The sequence below is a fragment of the Coregonus lavaretus genome (assembly GCF_964263955.1).
Source record: "Coregonus lavaretus genome assembly, chromosome: 10".
Lineage (NCBI taxonomy): Eukaryota > Metazoa > Chordata > Actinopteri > Salmoniformes > Salmonidae > Coregonus > Coregonus lavaretus.
Window position 1 is genome coordinate 25,558,967 of NC_139997.1, and position 20,819 is coordinate 25,579,785.

At 43.8% G+C, this 20,819-nt stretch overlaps 2 protein-coding genes across 2 annotated transcripts; both read left to right on the forward strand.

Moving 5' to 3' along the window:
• The first annotated feature begins 87 nt into the window (after positions 1-87).
• On the forward strand, positions 88-10,668 carry LOC311135605 (proline-rich protein 11-like). Its single transcript, XM_084169618.1, has 10 exons — positions 88-195; positions 1,735-1,853; positions 7,734-7,890; positions 8,040-8,162; positions 8,278-8,502; positions 8,756-8,854; positions 9,036-9,154; positions 9,412-9,471; positions 9,558-9,654; positions 9,751-10,668. Exons 1-10 carry the CDS (start codon positions 181-183, stop codon positions 9,814-9,816), a joined length of 1,080 nt encoding a protein of 359 aa, XP_084025744.1. The 5' UTR covers positions 88-180; the 3' UTR covers positions 9,817-10,668.
• Positions 10,669-10,807: 139 nt separating this feature from the next.
• Positions 10,808-15,115, forward strand: LOC311135604 (nonsense-mediated mRNA decay factor SMG8-like; the record flags this gene model as incomplete). Its single annotated transcript, XM_084169617.1, is given in 5 exon segments — positions 10,808-12,326; positions 13,014-13,159; positions 13,284-13,928; positions 13,930-14,220; positions 14,496-15,115. Coding segments are annotated over 5 exon segments (2,817 nt in total). The 3' UTR covers positions 14,712-15,115.
• Positions 15,116-20,819: the final 5,704 nt, after the last annotated feature.

The window sequence follows — 20,819 nt, forward strand, 5'->3', positions numbered from 1 at the left end:
CTAGCTACTTTCATATTCAGTAGCCTATCAACGTACGTCTTCATCCAGCTGTTGGTAATACGTTTCCTGATTTGTTGAAGGGAATTTATTACTGAATTTTGAAAATCTTTGCTTGTTGTTTATGAGCAAAGCAAAGATTGTACAAATATATTTTGTATTCTCTAGTTTGAATAAGGTTTTATGGCTGGATCATGGGTATGTAACGTTAGTTATACATTTCACTAACGTTAACTTGCGTGAATAGGCAAAATATATGAGAAACCTGGATTAAACTAGCGCCACGATTTGAATAACGTTAGCTAGCATGATGTGTTGCAAAAGCGTTGCTTGCAGCAAAAACTAACTTGTATAACTATGCATTCGTTTGGCTGATGAAGCAGTATGTGTTGACAGCCTATATTGATTCTTTAAAACAGTTTGTAGATGTAGGTATGAAAAACCAGTAAATCCAGCCTGTTGTAAACGACTAAACTCCACGATATACGATGGAGTTGAGCGATGACTAGTGTGGGCGCACTGGAGCGCCGACATCACATAAAATGAACAATGTTGTGTGTAATTACGGGCTATTCTTTGGGTGTTGAAATCAGTAGTTTTTAATAAAAACTGAATTGTATGTGATTTCAGAGCTCTAGTCTGTCCACACTAGTCGCCAATCAACTCCATCGCAAATCTTGGAGTTGAGTTTAATCGGCTAGCCTGTTTGTAGTTGTGAGGTTAGCTAGTTATGGCTACAATTAACATACTCAATTATTGGACCTAGGTTATAGGCTGCCAAAAGAAAACATGGCTGTCTAGTTTGTAAAATTGGATGTTGCCCAAATACCATGGCAGCCAAAACATTAAAAGTGTGTGTGAATGTAAGTTTGGTGTGCAAAAATATACTGAACAAAAATATAAATGCAACAATTAACGATTTTACCGAGTTACAGTTCATATAAGGAAATCAGTCAATTGAAATGTATTCAGTAGGCCCTAATCTATGGATTTCACATGATTGGGCAGGGGCACAGCCATGGGTGGGCCTGGGAGGGCATAGGCCCACCAGTTGGGAGCCAGGCCCAGCCAATCAGAATGAGTTTTTCCCCACTAAAGGGCTTTATTACAGACATAAATACTCCTCATGCCTGGTCTCAAACGATCCCTCAGGTGAAGAAGTCGGAGGTCCTGGGCTGGCGTGGTTACACGTGTTCTGCAGTTGTGAGTCTGGTTGGACGTACTGCCGAATTCTCTAAAACGACGTTGGAGGTGGCTTATGGTAGAGAAAGGAACATTCAATTATTTGGCAACAGCTCTGGTGGACATTCCTGCAGTCAGCATGCCAATTGCATGCTCCTTCAAAACTTGAGACATCTGTCGCATTGTGTCGTGTGACAAAACTGCACATTTTTAGTGGCCTTTTATTGTCCCCAGCACAAGGTGCACATGTGTAATGATCATGCTGTTTCATCCGCTTCTTGATATGCCACACCTGTCAGATGGCTGGATTATCTTGGCAAAGGAGAAATGCTCACTAACAGGGATGTAAACAAATGTGTACCAACATTTTAGAGAAATAAGCTTTTTGTGTGTATGGAAAATGTCTGGGATCTTTTATTTCAGCTCATGAAACGTGGGGCCAACACTTTACATGTTGCGTTTATATTTTTGTTCAGTACAAATAAGTAACTTGTGCATTAACCCATACATGTTTTGAAATGTAACTGAATCCGACTCTCTTCACTGTGCCTTAAGGGACCAAGCAAAGCCTTCCTGCGACGAAGAAAGAAGAGGGCCAGCAGCAGACGCTGGGCTGTTATAAGTAAAAGGCTTCAGCAAACACAAGAGCCCATCATCACACCTGTAACGACACAGTGAGTCAATCTATGGCTGTCATCACTGCAACATTTTAGTTCATACAGTAGGGTGGTTGTTGACTGACAACCCTATTAGTCTAGCCTACAGACAGTTGTCATTCTAATGTTGTCAGTGTTTCCCCTATATTCAATTGTTGCCACTGCTGCAAAAAATATGATGCATGTTTAAAAAATATATATATACAGTGGGGAGAACAAGTATTTGATACACTGCCGATTTTGCAGGTTTTCCTACTTACAAAGCATGTAGAGGTCTGTAATTTTTATCATAGGTACACTTCAACTGTGAGAGACGGAATCCATAACAAAAATCCAGAAAATCACATTGTATGATTTTTAAGTAATTAATTTGCATTTTATTGCATGACATAAGTATTTAATCACCTACCAACCAGTAAGAATTCTGGCTCTCACAGACCTGTTAGTTTTTCTTTAAGAAGCCCTCCTGTTCTCCACTCATTACCTGTATTAACCGGCACCTGTTTGAACTCGTTACCTGTATAAAAGACACCTGTCCACACACTCAATCAAACAGACTCCAACCTCTCCACAATGGCTAAGACCAGAGAGCTGTGTAAGGACATCAGGGATAAAATTGTAGACCTGCACAAGGCTGGGATGGGCTACAGGACAATAGGCAAGCAGCTTGGTGAGAAGGCAACAACTGTTGGCGCAATTATTAGAAAATGGAAGAAGTTCAAGATGACGGTCAATCACCCTCGGTCTGGGGCTCCATGCAAGATCTCACCTCGTGGGGCATCAATGATCATGAGGAAGGTGAGGGATCAGCCCAGAACTACACGGCAGGACCTGGTAATGACCTGAAGAGAGATGGGACCACAGTCTCAAAGAAAACCATTAGTAACACACTATGCCGTCATGGATTAAAATCCTGCAGCGCACGCAAGGTCCCCCTGCTCAAGCCAGCGCATGTCCAGGCCCGTCTGAAGTTTGCCAATGACCATCTGGATGATCCAGAGGAGGAATGGCAGAAGGTCATGTGGTCTGATGAGACAAAAATATAGCTTTTGGTCTAAACTCCAATCGCCGTGTTTGGAGGAAGAAGACGGATGAGTACAACCCCAAGAACACCATCCCAACCGTGAAGCATAGAGGTGGAAACATCATTCTTTGGGGATGCTTTTCTGCAAAGGGGACAGGACGACTGCACCGTATTGAGGGGAGGATGGATGGGGCCATGTATCGCGAGATCTTGGCCAACAACCTCCTTCCCTCAGTAAGGGCATTGAAGATGGGTCGTGGCGGGGTCTTCCAGCATGACAACGACCCGAAACACACAGCCAGGGCAACTAAGGAGTGGCTTCGTAAGAAGCATCTCAAGGTCCTGGAGTGGCCTAGCCAGTCTCCAGACCTGAACCCAATGGAAAATCTTTGGAGGGAGCTGAAAGTCCGAATTGCCCAGCGACAGCCCCGAAACCTGAAGGATCTGGAGAAGGTCTGTATGGAGGAGTGGGCCAAAATCCCAGCTGCAGTGTGTGCAAACCTGGTCAAGACCTACAAGAAATGTATGATCTCTGTAATTGCAAACAAAGGTTTCTGTACCAAATATTAAGTTCTGCTTTTCTGATGTATCAAATACTTATGTCATGCAATAAAATGCAAATGAATTACTTAAAAATCATACAATGTGATTTTCTGGATTTTTGTTTTAGATTCCGTCTCTCACAGTTGAAGTGTACCTATGATAAAAATTACAGACATGCTTCAGAGTTCAAGTAACAGACACATCTCAACATCAACTGTTCAGAGGAGACTGTGTGAATCAGGCCTTCATGTTCGAATTGCTGCAAAGAAACCACTACTAAAGGACACCAATAAGAAGAGACCTGCTTGGGCCAAGAAACACGAGCAATGGACATTAGACCGATGGAAATGTGTCCTTTGGTCCAAAATTGAGATTTTTGGTTTCAACCGCCATGTCTTTGTGAGACGCGATGTGGGTGAACGGATGCTCTCTGCATGTGTAGTTCCCACCGTAAAGCATGGAGGAGGAGGTGTTATGGTGTGGGGGTGCTTTGCTGGTGACATTGTCTGTGATTTATTTAGAATTCAAGGCACATTTAACCAGCATGGCTACCACAGCATTCTGCAGCGATACGCCAGTCCCACTAAGCCCAAACTAGATGGGATATCATTTGTTTTTCAACAGGACAATGACCCAACACACCTCCAGGCTGTGTAAGGGCTATTTTACCAAGAAGGAGAGTGATGGAGTGCTGCATCAGAACCTGGCCTCCACAATCCCCCGACCTCAACCAAATTGAGATGGTTTGGGGTGAGTCGGACCGCAGTGTGAAGGAAAAGCAGCCAACAAGTGCTCAGCATATGTGGGAAATCCTTCAAGACTGTTGGAAAAGCATTCCAGGTGAAGCTGGTTGAGAGAATGCCAAGAGTGTGCAAATCTGTCATTTAGGCTATTTGAAGAATCTCAAATATAAAATGTATTTTCATTTGTTTAACACTTTCTTGGTTACTACATGATTCCATATGTGTTATTTCATAGTTTCCATGTTTTCACTATTATTCTACAATGTAGAAAATAGTTTTTTAAAAACTTGAATGAGTAGGTGTTCTAAAACTTTTGACCAGTAGTGTGTATATACACTACACTTTTGACTGGTAATATGTGTATATATATATACAAACACTACCAGTCAAAAAGTTTAGTGTATATGGTTTGGGATGAGTTGGACTGCAGAGTGATTGTGGAAGCCAGGTCATCTGATGCAGCACTCCATCACTCTCCTTCTTGGTAAAATAGCCCTTACACAGCCTGGAGGTGTGTTGGGTCATTGTCCTGTTGAAAAACAAATGATAGTCCCACTAAGCGCAAACCAGATGGGATGGCATATCGCTGCAGAATGCTGTGGTAGCCATCCTGGTTAAGTGTGCCTTGAATTCTAAATAAATCACAGACTGTGTCACCAGCAAAGCACCATCACACCACCTCCTCCATGCTTCACGGTGGGAACCACACATGCGGAGATCATCCGTTCAGCTACTCTGCGTCTCACAAAGACATGGCGGTTGGAACCAAAAATCTCAAAGGACAGATTTCCACCGGTCTAATGTCCATTGCTCGTGTTTCTTGGCCCAAGCAAGTCTCTTCTTCTTATTGGTGTCCTTTAGTAGTGGTTTCTTTGCAGAAATTCGACCATGAAAGCCTGATTTACGCAGTCTCCTCTGAACAGTTGATGTTGAGATGTGTCTGTTACTACTTTCTGAAGCTAGTAACTCTAATGAACTTATCCCCTGCAGCAGAGGTATCTCTGGGTCTTCCTTTCCTGTGGCGGTCCTCATGAGAGCCAGTTTCATCATACCGCTTGATGGTTTTTGCGACTGCACTTGAAGAAACTTTCAAAGTTCTTGAAATGTTCCAGATTGACTGACCTTCATGTCTTAAAATAATGATGGACTGTCGTTTCTCTTTGCTTATTTGAGCTGTTCTTGCCATAATATGGACTTGGTCTTTTACCAAATAGGGCTATCTTCTGTATACCACCCCTACCTTGTCACAACACAACTGATTGGCTCAAACGCATTAAGAAGGACAGTAATTCCACAAATTAACTTTTAGCAAGGCACACCTGTTAATTGAATCACATTCCAGGTGACTACCTCATGAAGCTGGTTGAGAGAATGCCATGAGTATGCAAAGCTGTCATCAAGGCAAAGGGTGGCTATTTGAAGAATCTCAAATATAAAATATATTTTGATTTGTTTAACACTTTTTTGGTTACTACATGATTCCATATGTGTTATTTCATAGTTTTGATGTGTTCACTATTATTCTACAATGTAGAAAATAGTAAAAATAAAGAAACCCTGGAATGAGTAGGTGTGTCCAAACTTTTGACTGGTACTATATACAGTTGAAGTCGGAAGTTTACATACACTTAGGTTGGAGTCATTAAAACTTGTTTTTCAACCACTCCACAAATGTCTTTTTAACAAACTATAGTTTTGGCAAGTCGGTTAGGACATCTACTTTGTGCATGACACAAGTAATTTTTCCAACAATTGTTTACAGACAGGTTATTTCACTTATAATTCACTGTATCACAATTCCAGTGGGTCAGAAGTTTACATACACTAAGTTGACTGTGCCTTTAAACAGCTTGGAAAATTCTAGAAAATGATGTCATGGCTTTAGAACCTCCTGATAGGCTAATTGACATCATTTGAGTCAATTGGAGGTGTACCTGTGGATGTATTTCAAGGCCTACCTTCAAACTCAGTGCCTCTTTGCTTGACATCATGGGAAAATCAAAAATCAGTCAAGACCTCAGAAAAAAATGTGTAGACCTCCACAAGTCTGGTTCATCCTTGGGAGCAATTTCCAAACGCCTGAAGGTACCACGTTCATCTGGACAAACAATAGTACGCAAGTATAAACACCATGGGACCACGCAGCTGTCATACCGCTCAGGAAGGAGACTCATTCTGTCTCCTAGAGATTAACGTACTTTGGTGCGAAAAGTGCAAATCAATCCCAGAACAGCAAAGGACCTTGTGAAGATGCTGGAGGAAACAGGTACAAAAGTATCTATATCCACAGTAAAACAAGTCCTATATCGACATAACCTGAAAGGCCGCTCAGCAAGGAAAAAGCCACTGCTCCAAAACCGCCATAAAAAAGCCAGACTACGGTTTGCAACTGCACATGGGGACAAAGATCGTACTTTTTGGAGAAATGTCCTCTGGTCTGATGAAACAAAAATAGAACTGTTTGACCATAATGACCATCGTTATGTTTGGAGGAAAAAGGGTGTCGCTTGCAAGCCAAAGAACACCATCCCAACCGTGAAGCACGGTGGTGGCAGCATCATGCTGTGGGGAGGCTTTGCTGCAGGAGGGACTGGTGCACTTCACAAAATAGATGGCATCATGAAGGAAAATTATGTGGATATATTGAAGTAACATTTAAAGACATCAGTCAGGAAGTTAAAGCTTGGTCGCAAATGGGGTCTTCCAAATGGACAATGACCCCAAGCATACTTCCAAAGTTGTGGCAAAATGGCTTAAGGACAACAAAGTCAAGGTATTGGAGTGGCCATCACAAAGCCCTGACCTCAATCCTATAGAACATTTGTGGGCAGAACTGAAAAAGCATGTGCGAGCAAGGAGGCCTACAAACCTGACTCAGTTACACCAGCTCTGTCAGGAGGAATGGGCCACAATTCACCCAACTTATTGTGGGAAGCTTCTGGAAGGCTACCCGAAACGTTTGACCCAAGTTAAACAATTTAAAGGCAATGCTACCAAATACTAATTGAGTGTATGTAAACTTCTGACCCACTGGGAATGTGATGAAAGAAATAAAAGCTGAAAGAAATCATTCTCTCTACTATTATTCTGACATTTCACATTCTTAAAATATAGTGGTGATCCTAACCGACCTAAGAAAGGGTATTTTTTTAAATGTCAGGAATTGTGAAAAACTGAGCTTAAATGTATTTGGCTAAGGTGTATGTAAACTTCCAACTTCAACTGTGTATGTATGTGTGTGTGTGTGTGTGTGTGTGTGTGTGTATATATATATATATATATATATATATATATATATATATATATATATATATATATAATAAATGTATTTCTGCAGACACGTGCTTTTAAATAGATAGTTGTTAACTCAATGACTGGAAGTCTGTGGGAACAGCTAGAATGTCATTGTGCTAACACTAGTAGCAATGTACCCCCGCTACCCCACCACTGCTGAAAAGAAATCCTAGGGGTAACACTGGTTATCTACAATGTCAACATGAATCTATGGATGGCTGAATGATCATGAACAAGAGGGTGGACAACCGTATCAACTCATAACATTTATCATTCTGTGTGTATTTTCTTTAGACTTGGAAATTGTGACCCAATCACCCAAACCAGTCCAGCCCAACTAGAAGACCCCCCTGTAAAGAATGTGAAGAAATTGGTTACTTTACTGGGTGCCAGAGTGTTGCTGCTGGCATTTGCCAGGGTATGCAAAGTGTGGAGGAACAGCATGAGCCAGGTACGTTTCTACAGCAAGGCTATGTTTCTAACAGGGCTGTTTTGGTTGAGGGAAAATGTTATGTTAGATTTCATTCCCAAACATTTGCCTATATGATTCGCTCTGTCAGTTACACTGACCTAATTTCTACTTCCATCTATCTATTGCAGTCATTTGCTGGATTTTTTAAAACATTTTTCTTCTGGCGGGGGTATGCCAAACAAATAGAGACCCTCCAGAATCAAATGGCTGAGCTGCAGAGGGAGATAGGTGCCTTGCATTCTGCTCTTCAGGTGAGACACTGAGACACCAACAATTACTCATCTGAACGTACCTTATGGTGTGTTCATGATGTGACAAAAAGCCACATGCAGTACTACCTCACTAAAGCCTATCTTGTTTCTGCAGGGTGGTAAGACTGGATGCCACTGCCATGGGACTGTGGCTGGTAGTTCAGTCTGTCCAATGTTTCCTCCTCCCCCTCTTCCATTAGGCTGTGGATCCAATGTGGACCCTCTCCCTGCTCTCACACCACCAGCCCCACCTCCTCCACCACCACCCCCTCCTCCTCCATCCACCACTTTCCTGCAACCCTACGTCCCTAAAAAAAGAGTGGCTTCCAATACTCAACAGGTAAGAACTTACTAACTCATCTTTCATTCTTTTTTTATTTGGTGGTCATAGATCGATTTCTGTCCCGTGTGGTTCAGTTGGTAGAGCATGTCGCTTGCATCACCAGGGTTGTGGGTTCGATTCCCACGGTGGACGAGTACGAAAATGTACTGTATGCACTCACTACCGTAAGTCGCTCTGGATAAGAGCGTCTCCTAAATTACTCAAATGTCAAATGTATTCTCTCCTATGATCTGACCTCTCTGTCACTTAGAGCTCTAAGGAGAAGCAGGACATACTGGTGGCCGTGACCCTCGGGGATTTACAGGCTGTTAAACTGAGAAAGGTTATTGTCCGCAGTGTGAAATCAAAGGTAAGCAAGGCATATCCTTAGCATACACAAAGTAATTTCTGCTTCCACCTGTCCAAAATGGAAGCTCCACAGGACACTCCCACATAACATGCAGTAATGTGCCTGAATCTTTCTTGCATTTCCAGCATAAACATGTACAACAAGGCCATTGTCTGAAAAATGGGTCTGTCTTTTATTTTAGAGGACTCCAGAGAAGATACATGCACCTCTGGTCACTGTGGCAGACCTGCAGAATGTCCGTCTGAAACGATCCCACTGCGAACTGCCCCCTAAACTTCCCAAACGCCTTAGCTTTGGCAGGTAAACCTATTCCGTATTTCTTAAACGGCTGCCATTGTTTTGTGACCAGGAGATTATCAGGGTTCTCCGTCATGGTCCTGGGGATCCACCACATGTTGTGCAGGCTTTTCTTCCAGGCCAGTTCTGATAATAATTGAATCATGTTTATTAGGCCTGGAACAAAAGCCTGCACACCAGGATTGAAGAACAGCTTTTCAAACATATTTGTTTTCTTGATTGGATTTATGTTGTGGATCAAATGTTATTTCCCACTCTAGAACACCGACCAAAAGCCCTATGAATCTGCGTACACAGCTGAAAAGGGTTCAAATCAATAGGTAATGCATTTCAACACTCAAGGAAGTCAAAGGACTATCATCAAGTGAGAGTTCAGTCTGACTAAGTGTTTCTCTCCACTCTTTAGGAGTCCTGGTGGTACTCCTCTCTTTGATAAGGAGAATATGGACACGGGCACTGGCCTCACCCCCATCATGACTCAGGCCCTGCGACTCAAGTTCCAGGTAGATCACTCTTTACAGAGCCCATGTGGCTTATGCATGTATAGTTTAAAAGTGTGTCCCCTTTGTCATCACTTATGTTGTTCTTTATCCCCTCAGAGTGCCTTACCACGAGGACCGTCTCCAAAGGCAAAGAATCTCAATGAAAGCTTTGATCAAAACTGAGACATTTGTTGATGTATACACGGATGTCGATCGAGACGAGTTGAAATGTAACGGAAAGGCAGCCGCCGTGATAAAAAGTTCCAGTGTTGTATGAGGACGTTATGCAAGCTATGGATGTAACTATGGGCACAATGCACATTTTCTAGCACTTCCTGCTTTCCACTGCTGACTGGGTTTCTGCTTTCCATTGCTGGATGGGTTATTTAATGCTTTTTCCATTGCTGAATGGGTTACTAAGTGCTAGGTAGATTGAGGATGAAAAGAGGAAACACTTGTGTCTTGGACCACTATTTTAAAACGGACATAAAAGTTCTGAAAGCAAGCAGTTTCTGTGAAAGCCTTGACCGCCCCACTGTATCAGACATAGGATTGGTCAATCCCAACACTGCCTCAAAACTTAATGCTTCTTGGAACAGTGACACCAAGGAGGATGTTAAGTGAGCCATACTGAAATTTAAAAGGCAGTAGTTGAGATACTCTGAACATGTTGTGGAAACAGTCGATGATGAGTTACTTGGAAGGAGTGAGAAGCATCACTTGTTTTGAATGTGGTTTCAGTTTAGTATTTTCTATGAGGAAGTCAAGTTCAGCCGTTGTAAAGTATCTGAGGGTCTATGTTTGGAAATTGCACATTGACTGGGGATCCTAGATGTTTGTGAGCTATGTCATGTTTTGATCTTTGTCACTTTTTCCTAAAAGCTTATATTGCATGATCTTTTGATTTTCTAAAAATGTTTACATTTTGAACGCATTGTTAAACAAATTATTTTAACCACTATTGTGTTTTATGACAATACAATTTCAATTTGTGATTTCCTAGACATGTTTAGGAAACAGCAAATAAATTAACAGAAAACATAAATGTACCTGTTTTGGTTGCTGGAACGGTAAAAAGGGACACAGAAAATGTCTCATTTCTACACGGAACATTTTACTTGTGTTCACGGAAGGTGGTTTTGTGCGCAGCTGTTTATCTCCCCCCACGGGAAAAATGGCGTTGGCCGTGAGTGTAGGAGCGCTCCTAGAATCAGAAGTATTAGAGGATCCATTATACAAAGATGAAGGTCTCTGTGTACTTGGTATATTCGGTAAGACTGCAATGCTACCCGGATCACCGAAAGAGTTTCTAATCAACACGCTCGCGGACAAGCACATCTATCCACTCCTTGGACTGGATGAGACAGACAATCAGAACTGTGGAAGCTTGATTCAGGCGTACTACAGCCAAGAAAACCGCGTATTGTATCTAGTGCTTACTTCAGTTTGTGACAACCGACAGCTTTTGTGGGCGTGTGAGTCTTTGAGTACGGGCATCGGACACTCGGAGGCGCAAGAATTCTGGAAAGGAGCAGATAAACAGCATTGCTTAGCATTGCTTTATCTATACTCGTTGTGCCATGTCCTGCTACTGGTCCATCCTACATGCTGTTTTGATGTCACCTATGACAGATTGTTCTGTGCTCTGGATGCACTTCGCCAGAAAGTTCTGCCATTACTACGTGCTGCAATCATGGATTCCATCATATCCAAAGAATGGAAGGTGAACTGCCGCCCCTGTCCCCCGCGCCTGCTATTTGTATTCCAAATGAATGGAGCCCTGAGAAGCTATGGTGGAAATGGTTCAGATACTTCTGGGGGAAATGCAGACAAGCCCAAGAAACACTCGCCAAGAAGACGCCTCCAGCATGCATTGGAAGACCAGATATATCGCATTTTCCGGAAAAGTCGTGTCCTCACCAACCAGAGCAGTAATTGCTTGTTCACTGTCCCTGCTAACCAGGCGTTTGTTTACGTGGTGCCTGGCCCAGAGGAGGACCCAGTGGCAGCTGTGCTGGGGCAGCTGCGCTCCAACTGCACCCTGAGGGAAAATGACACCAACACCTCGGTGTCTGGACCCAGGCGCTACCAACAAATGCGTTACTCTGCGAGACAACCATCCTTCAATGTAGAAAGAAGCAGCCTCTCAGGGGGGCAACTAGTGGATTGTAGTCTGAAGGAGTTCCTTTGGCAGCATGTCGAACTGGTGTTGACCAAGAAAGGCTTTGATGACAGCGTTGGTCGCAATCCGCAACCTTCCCATTTTGAGCTGCCAACCTACTCCAAGTGGGCACAAGTGGCCTACAGGCTGCATCAGGTCATGATAGCCAACACAGAGGGGGAAACTGCCGAGCTGGCCGTCAAAGTGCAGAGTCAGCTTAAGTTTTTGGAGGGTTTCCTGGACGCAGACGCCAAGTTCTCTGAGAACCGCTGCCAGAAAGCCCTGCCACTGGCACATAGCGCCTACCAGTCCAACCTTCCCCATAACTATACCACCACCGTGCACAAAAACCAACTGACACAAGCACTTCGGATCTACAGCCAGCATGCACGTGGCGTAGCTTTTCAGCGCTATGCCTTGCAGTTGCATGAGGACTGCTACAAGTTCTGGAGTAATGGGCATCAGTTATGTGAAGAGCGCAGTCTGACGGACCAACACTGTGTGCACAAGTTTCACCTGCTGCCTCAGCCAGGTAAAGCCTCAATCACTGTACAGAACATACTACTGTTACTATCATTTCTAAAATATTTTTCCTTATTTATAACACAAATTAAAGGTATAACAGGTATCTACAGAGTTGGTGGTCAGTGTACCTCAGAATATCAATGTTGAATTGTGGTGTTTATTATGGCTAAAAACTGTCTTCTATGGGGTTTTCTCGTTTGGGAAAAAGACGGTCCTCCTCCGTGACCCGGAAACTGTTAAGTGGTCGAGGAGTGTGTCAATTCGTTAGTAGGCAAATGGAAGAGTGTCCTCCCCTCCTCGATATCCACCTTTCATCGAGGATACTCGTGTATCTTACCGCGGAAGAGTTTTGAAATCTGCCACACCCCCATTGTCAGCTTTTGCTTTGTCAGAGGAGAAAAACATGCACACGGTTAAAAACAATATGCTACTTATTGTTTTATCTATAAAATGTCTTGCACAACTAACTTATGATCACATTACGCATTTCTTTTGGGTTCCAACCCATAAACGTCATTTGCCTAATGACTCGCAAGTGGAGAAGGACGGTCTCATTTCAAGCAAGCACATTTCCATCCACGTTCACTCTCCTCGATTAACTTTGACATTTTTCAAAAGGACGCGAGAGAGGACCGAGGAGAGAGGATGCAGGAGGTGAGCAAATCAATTGATAAAAGGCCATTGTCATCTGCAGATGAGAAGCCAGAGATGGACCGCAACCCGCCCATCCTTAACCACAACAGCAGGGGGCGTTCCACTAGCTCGTGTAACTGTGGCCGGAAGCAAGCCCCTCGTGAAGACCCCTTTGACATCCAAGCTGCCAACTACGACTTCTACCAAGTTAGTATCCACTTTAACAGATCTCTGCAGAGGACACCAGCATAACCCCATGATCTCTGAAAAAATATATATTCAATTATACTTCAGTCTTGTTTACGATTTGTCTCACTCTGTTGCCTTGTAGATGTTCGAGGAGAAATGCTGCGGGAAGCTGGAGACGGTCGACTTTCCTGTTTTCCAGCCGAGCACCCCAGACCCAGCCCCGGCCTGTGAAGAAGCACCCAGGCTACCTGAGGTGGTTGCCCCAGTCCCAGTCCCAGTCCCACCGTCAGTGTCAGAGCCTGGGTCAGGGCCATCAGAGGGGGAGAGGCTGAAGGAGAGCATCCCAGCGTCCCACTTAGTGTCCCACACCCCTGGAGAGAGCACCAGCCTCAGCCTGGCCCTCAGCCTGGGCCAGTCCACTGACAGCTTAGGGCCCTATGGAGACGGAGGGGGCGGTGAAGGCCAGGAGAAGAGGCCCAGCCTGGTGGACCGCCAGGCCTCCACTGTGGAGTACCTTCCAGGCATGCTCCACTCAGGCTGCCCCAAAGGCCTGCTGCCCAAGTTCTCCAGCTGGTCGCTGGTCAAGCTGGGCCCTGCCAAGGCCTACAACACCCACACTGGCCTGGAGCAGCCAGGCTTCCTACCTGGCTCTTCCTTCCTCCTGCCCTGGGACGTGGTGATTCGCTCCCGCTCCGAAGACGATGTGGGCTTAACTGAGCCCTTGGATTGGGGACCCGCCTCCTGGCCAGCCCCCAACAAAACCCTGGTGGGGAAGCGGGGGAGTGCAAGGGGGCCTTGGCCGGGGACGCAGGCGGGATGATGTGGCCCGGGCCTTTGTGGGCTTTGAGTATGAGGACAGTAGGGGCCGGCGTTTCCTCAGCTCAGGACCTGATAAAGTGGTGAAAGTGCTGGGGCCTGGAGGGGCCAAAGAGCCGGCCACCAGGGCCCTGAACACAGACATGCCCCTGTACATCCCCTCTCCGGCCCAGGGGCGTGGCCTGAAGACCCACTACGCCCAGCTGGCGCGCCTCTACATTGTGGTCCCTGATGCCCCCCTGGAGATAACACTCAACCCACAGGTACACTTGCCTGGCCTACATTTCCCTATCAACTGGTGTGTGTCACCAGGAAAACATGAGAGGAATTTACTTATCTATCTTGATAGATAAGCTATTATGCTTAATTCTCAATGCAATTACAACTGAACTCATAGTGTGTTCTTAGTGTAGCAATATGCTGTGTGGAGATGAATTTTGTGTTGGCAAATAGTCCCTTTGTTGATTAATGAGAAAGATGTAATGCTTGATTGATGTTGACTGTAAAACGCTGCCCCTCTTCTTCTTTTTGTTCTTAGGTCCAACCGGGCCCAACTCCCTGTCCAGTGTTCCACCCCGAGCAGACAGAGCTGGTGCTGCCCCCCGATGGCCTGTGGGTCCTACGTTTCCCCTACTCCTATGTCACAGACCGTGGTCCATGCTACCCACCTAAAGAGAACCAGCCCCTGGCCAACTACAAGGTCCTCAGAGGCATCCTGCGTGCCAACACTGTCAGCCCTCTTCCACCACAGTAACCCCCACTCCCACAATAGCACCGCAATGTGGCTCTCACACTTATTTGCAAGGTTAGTGTAAAAATGACTGAGTCAGTTGGACTGTGTTCTCTTGCCTAGTGTCGTTTCATCCCCTAAAATACTATTTTGAGTTAAATGGAATTGGACTGGGTTAGTTGATTTATGAATGGCAATCTCTCAAAATAAAAAGGTGTTGATCTGCATTGAACTGCGTCTGCACTTGGATATATTCAATGAAGATCTTGTTCTCTGACCTCTTTTGTTCATGGTCCTTTCAAACAGCTCTTACACTAAAAGGGCATTATCATAATTTTCACAATTTCACAGTATTATTCCAACCTAATATTGTGGAAATCTATATAAAACACAGGAAAATCACGTTTTTGACTGCACTGGGCCTTTAAGGAGAGAATAAATGGCATTTTATGGAGGATCCTTGTCTGTTGGCTTTATTCACTGTTATTGTGCACACTCAATGCAGCCTGTATAGAGGCTTATTTTGAGCTATGATCATTATTCAGACCATATAAAGGTGAGATCCCACATCATTACAGTTAGTACAATAAATAAAATGGCATGCAACGTTTATTATGTGAAGCCTACCTACATGTACAAATTACCTCGACTAACTTGTACCCCAGCACATTGACTCGGTACCGGTAACCCTATTATTGTTATTTTATAGTTTTTTTAAATTATTATTTTTACTTTAGTTTATTTTGTAAATATTTGCTTAACCAACAATGCAGTTAAGAAAATAGAGTTAAGTAAGCATTTCACGGTAAGGTTGTATTTGGCGCATGTGACAAATACAATTTGATTTGAAGCAGCCACAGAATTCTCAGATCACAGCACTAGATGTCGCTATTAACCAAGTTCTCGAGTGTGGTGTCATGAGAAAATTCTCTACATGGGCACCCACCGGGCCCCTAACAAAAGGTAGTTATTTTCCTTGCAGAAGGATGAATAATGCTTTTATTTCAAATGCTTGGTATGTGTATCTTTTTCTATCCTTTCTTTTGTACTTCAGGCCTGGTATGCATGGTCATGCACGCCTCCAACTTGTATTACAATGCTTAAATAAATATATCGTTATGCTAGTACGTTTGCTGTTGAACTGTCTACCGTTCATGTATGTAGCCTATTTGTTTTCCTACCATGATTGTAATTATGTCATGATGGACAATCTTGCAATTTGTCCATGTTGTCCGGTCAATTTAATTGGTAGGCTTACTGAGACACAAAGTGTGCAAAGAGTTTCTGTTTATGACCGCAACTGTTGTGGTTCCCCACAAGTCTGCGAAACGTACAGTAGGCACTGACGCTCTCCGCGCAACGATTGGTCAACCATTACCATCTGTAGCCAATGGGCACAATGTTGCTATGCTGTAATGTTACATTGATTGGTTCTCTTGACTGTCAGTCTGCCTCAGACGGGATACAGTCTTTGCGCAATAACATCAACTCAAGCCGTGCGCTCAGTATCGGATAGACATCCTCCGTTACTTCTTGAGCATTGAAGTCAACGCGTAGACGCAAACCTTAACCCTCTAAACGGAATGAGAAGGATTTGCCACATAAAGTTGTGATCGGCAAAGGACTAGAGGCGACGATTGAATTTTCTCTATCCAAAGGTAATGTTTATTGTTATCGCGCAACTGTACATGTTTAAACCGGACTGCATCTTGTCCGAAAGTTCATAATGGGGCCTGAGACTAGATTATAACTATTTGACTACAATTACACTATAAGAATCTGACCGACTGTGCTTAGTGTATAACCTGCAGGTATAGTTTGTGATGCGAGTATGATTGATGTAAAATGTCCGCAGTGGCACTACATGCGCTGGTTTAGATTACACAAAGTTGGCAGTGTCGTATTCTGCACCACCGAATCCAAACATTGCTTTTGGTGCGTGCGGACGATGGAAGTAGAAGTTGCAAAGTGGAATCCGTTATGAAATTGTTTTGGTTCTGACATGTTTTTGTTGACAATCATTTTTCATTACTTATACCATATTAATATAATTGACACGCTTGTATTGGTTGTTTTAACAGCCATTCAAAATGTTACCATCGTTTAGTGGTTGTGACAATATGTTGTAATAAATGTAACATCTGTCATTGTCATCAGTATTGTTGAACCTTTAACAATCTTTCCTAAATGACTTTCAGTGACCTGATAGAGGCCTCTCACTATGGAGGCTATAGTTTTTGCTAAAAGACCATACCAAAATAGTGAATCCAGTTTTTATGGTCGGCCCCATAAACAAGATGACAGCTGGTTCCTGTTGACTAGTCTACTCTAAATCAACTCGAAAAATGTTGGCAGAGAGGGAAAGAGTAGCTATTTTGACCCACAGTAACATCTATGTTCATTTGGACATTTCATTTGATATCTGACTTAGGTTCCTATTTAGTCATAATGACCTTAACTGGCAAATAAATAAATCAACCACTTAACAGGTAGTTTTAAAACCATCCAAATGAAGCTACCTATGGAACACATCATAGCAGATGCATCACTTGATATGGTCGAGCTAAATGTTTGTCACCTCTTCCTTAGCCACTCAGTACCATGACCAAAACAGCCTTTTAAATCATTGTAAGCGTAAGTACAAAATCCCAGCGTTAGCATGAAATCAGTGCTAACCGAGATATAGCTGTGTGGGAGTGTTGTGTTGGGCCAGTAACTGAAAAGTCGCTGGTTCGAATCCCTGAGCCGACTAGGTGAAATATCTGATGTGCCTTTGAGCAAGGCACTTAACCCTAATTGCTCCTGTAAGTCACTCTGGATAAGAGCATCTGCTAAATGACTAAAATGTTTGTTTTTTAAATTTGTAAAAACATTTGTTGTGAGCCCCGGGGCCATCTGAGTTGGAGGCTTTCTCTCTGTCGGTCTGCATACAAATGGCTGTGTATGGCTAGACTGAGGTTAGTACGGTAGCTCACTTTGCCAATCAATCGGCATCACAGATGCTGGGAAAAAAAATCTGGTCTTAATGTCCCTATAGGCATAGCCAGGACAGGTGATACTCATAGTCAGGAATATCTTACAATTCAACTTTCATTTCCCCTGAAGTGTACAGTTTGATTTATTCAGTGTGTACTCAATTTTTTGCACCTTGTGAGGTAACTATGGTATACGTTCCCTAATGCACATCAGATGACGCAACACAACACTACAAGACAGACCCCAAATGGATCTAATATTAGCATGTCTCTTTCACTGCTTCATAGCATCTTGTGTGTGTAAAAAGAGTGCTATTCAAAGGACACTGCTGGGTCCTCATTTGGCAGTGAATCAATTCAGAGACCAGCTCTCTGCATTGGCCCTTTCATTCATCCAATGCTAATAAACGGAGGGAGGTAGCATGGCAGGGATGTTTACACCTCTATCCAACTGGTCACACCTATTTCCTGCCAGTCATTCACACCAGCTGGGACGTTAGCAGAAAGTTCTACACCCCTTGGCCTCCTGGCATCCAGGAGTCTGCCCTGTGTTGTGAAGGATGTGGCACATTACATGTCTACGTTTTTAAGCAGGATTGAGAAGAAAAGCATAGAGAGTGCATGCATGTAAGTGAGTGTTTCAAATCCAATTTTATTTGTCACATGCGCCGAATACAACAGGTGTAGACCTTACAGTGAAATGCTTACTTACAAGCCCTTAACCAACAATGCAGTTTTAAGAAAGAATACAATATTAAATAATACAAAATAAAAGTAACAATTAAAGAGCAGCAGTAAAAATAACAATAGCGATGCTATATACAGGGGGTAACGGTACCAAGTCAATGTGTGGGGGCACCGGTTAGTCGAGGTAATTGAGGTAATATGTACATGTAGGTAGAGTTATTAAAGTGACTATGCATAGATAATAAACAGAGAGTAGCAGCAGCGTGAAAGGTGGGGGGGGGGGGGCAATGCAAATAGTCTGGGTAGCCATTTGATTAGATGTTCAGGAGTCTCATGGCTTGGGGGTTGAAGCTGTTTAGAAGCCTTTTGGACCTAGACTTGGCGCTCCAGTACCATTTGCCGTGCGGTAGCAGAGAGAGCAGTCTATGACTAGGATGGCTGGAGTCTTTGACACCGTCTAGTATAGAGGTCCTGGATGGCAAGAAGCTTGGCCCCAGTGATGTACTGGGCTGTACGCACTACCCTCTGTAGTGCCTTGCGGTCGGAGGCCGAGCAGTTGCCATACCAGGCAGTGATTCAACCAGTCAGGATGCTCTCGATGGTGCAGCTGTAGAACCTTTTGAAGATCTGTGGACCCATGCCAAATATTTTCAGTCTCCTTAGGGGGAATAGGTTTTGTCGTGCCATCTTCACGACTGTCTTGGTGTGCTTGGACCATGTTAGTTTTGTTGGTGATTTGGACACCAAGGAACTTGAAGCTCTCAACCTGCTCCACTACAGCCCCATCGATGTTTCCATGTGTATGTAGTGTATTTTTGTCAATGTGTGTGTAGGTCAATCTAAGCCTACGTGCGTGTCGTGTCGTGTCGTATGTGTGTGTATGCATATATACATTATATCTCCTCAGCCCACGTCATCATCCAGCCAGCGCCCAGTGGCCCACTGTCTGTCTGGCCAGGCTCCGTGCTCTGCTTTGCCCCCTGTGGGTCTGCTGTTCTGCTACTGGATGATGAGCGCTAGCTAGCCAGTGACATGCAGGCAGGGTAGGAAATGCTTACCCTGTGATAATCTAATGAAAAGCCAAAAAAACTAAACAAAAATGTATCATTATTTTTTGTTATCTAATGTTTTTTCTCAATGATTCTGGTGTTTTTTATGCTCAAAATATCTACATTTTCTAAAAGTACATCAACCTCAGGAGAGGCGCCAGGGTATTCATGCCTTTCTTTCCATCCATTCAAATCCTTAAAGATTGCAGCCTTTCCTGACTCCAGTCGCTGTTATTGGACAGGGTCATTAACAGCTTGAAGTAGCTTCATTTGTTGCATTGAACCGGTTTTCATATTTTGCGCATGCGTATTGCCTAAACATGTTGTGTGGGTATTGCCTGGAGTAAGCTGTGCACATTTGTGTGTGTCTACATAATTTGGCTCTCACATCCTTTGAACTGAACAAAGCTAGCTAGCAAAAACAACCTGACAAATGGACACTACTATACTGAACCTCAAACAATTTTCTAAGTTGGAATAATGTAACGTGCCATTTTGGAGGGTTCGAAGAGGGGAAGTCATCTATAATGAAAGTTAAGATGAGGCAAAGACAGCATACAAGATGTGACTTTATTCATGACAGGCAAGGCAACCACCATCTCCTTCACTGCTAGCTGTTGGGCAGGCGAAGAGAACTGGACTGTCCACCACAGGAGGCTGCTGAGGGGAGAACGGCTCATAATAATGGCCGGAACGGCGCAAATGGAATGGCATCAAACACCTGGAAGCCATGTGTTTGATGTATTTGATACTATTCCGCTCCATACATTAACACAAGCCTGTTCTCCTCAATAAAGGTGCCACCAACCTCCTGTGCTGTCCACTTGTCTGAAACGTCAATACCAATTAATACCTTTTAGCTGGCTTTTACACCTCTTGGACATTTACTTTTGCTTTGTAGACTTATTGGGAATGGAGCTTCTCCCGCCACTCAATGCGGGCCAGAGCCTTGGCTTCTACAAGATGGATGCAACGTACTACACTACAACCATTCTACATGCGCGGCTGCATGGGAACTCACCCGGGAGGATTCTGCTCTGACCGGCTGGATGCCCTAATGGTTGGAGCTGCGTGGGAGAAGAACTGTGCTACCAGCTACTGTTTGTGTGTGACTTTTTGTGTCAGTATGAAAATGGAACCGAAGGAGGCCTTGGGGATGCGTCTCCAGTCCCTTATGCCTGCAGAATAAAATGATGGACATGGGGTTCTGCTGTGACTTCTACAGCACTGTCACCGAGAGGTTCACCAGACGAATGGACTTAAGTTACAAGTAAAGGTAGGCCTAAATGCATTTTCCTTTGCAATTTGCGGGTTAGGCTGGTTTAATCATGAGAATAGACAACATCCCATTTGATTTATCAAGCTACAATTTCATGAGACACTTTTTGATGTTTGAACTGCATTTTTCAGTCATTTTGATA

Bases quoted from the DNA above. Each gene is read 5' to 3' on its own strand.
- LOC311135605 (XM_084169618.1), top strand. The intron at 7,891-8,039 runs GTACGTTTCTAC...TATCTATTGCAG, and splicing joins GGAGGAACAGCATGAGCCAG to TCATTTGCTGGATTTTTTAA. The intron at 8,855-9,035 runs GTAAGCAAGGCA...CTTTTATTTTAG, and splicing joins TCCGCAGTGTGAAATCAAAG to AGGACTCCAGAGAAGATACA.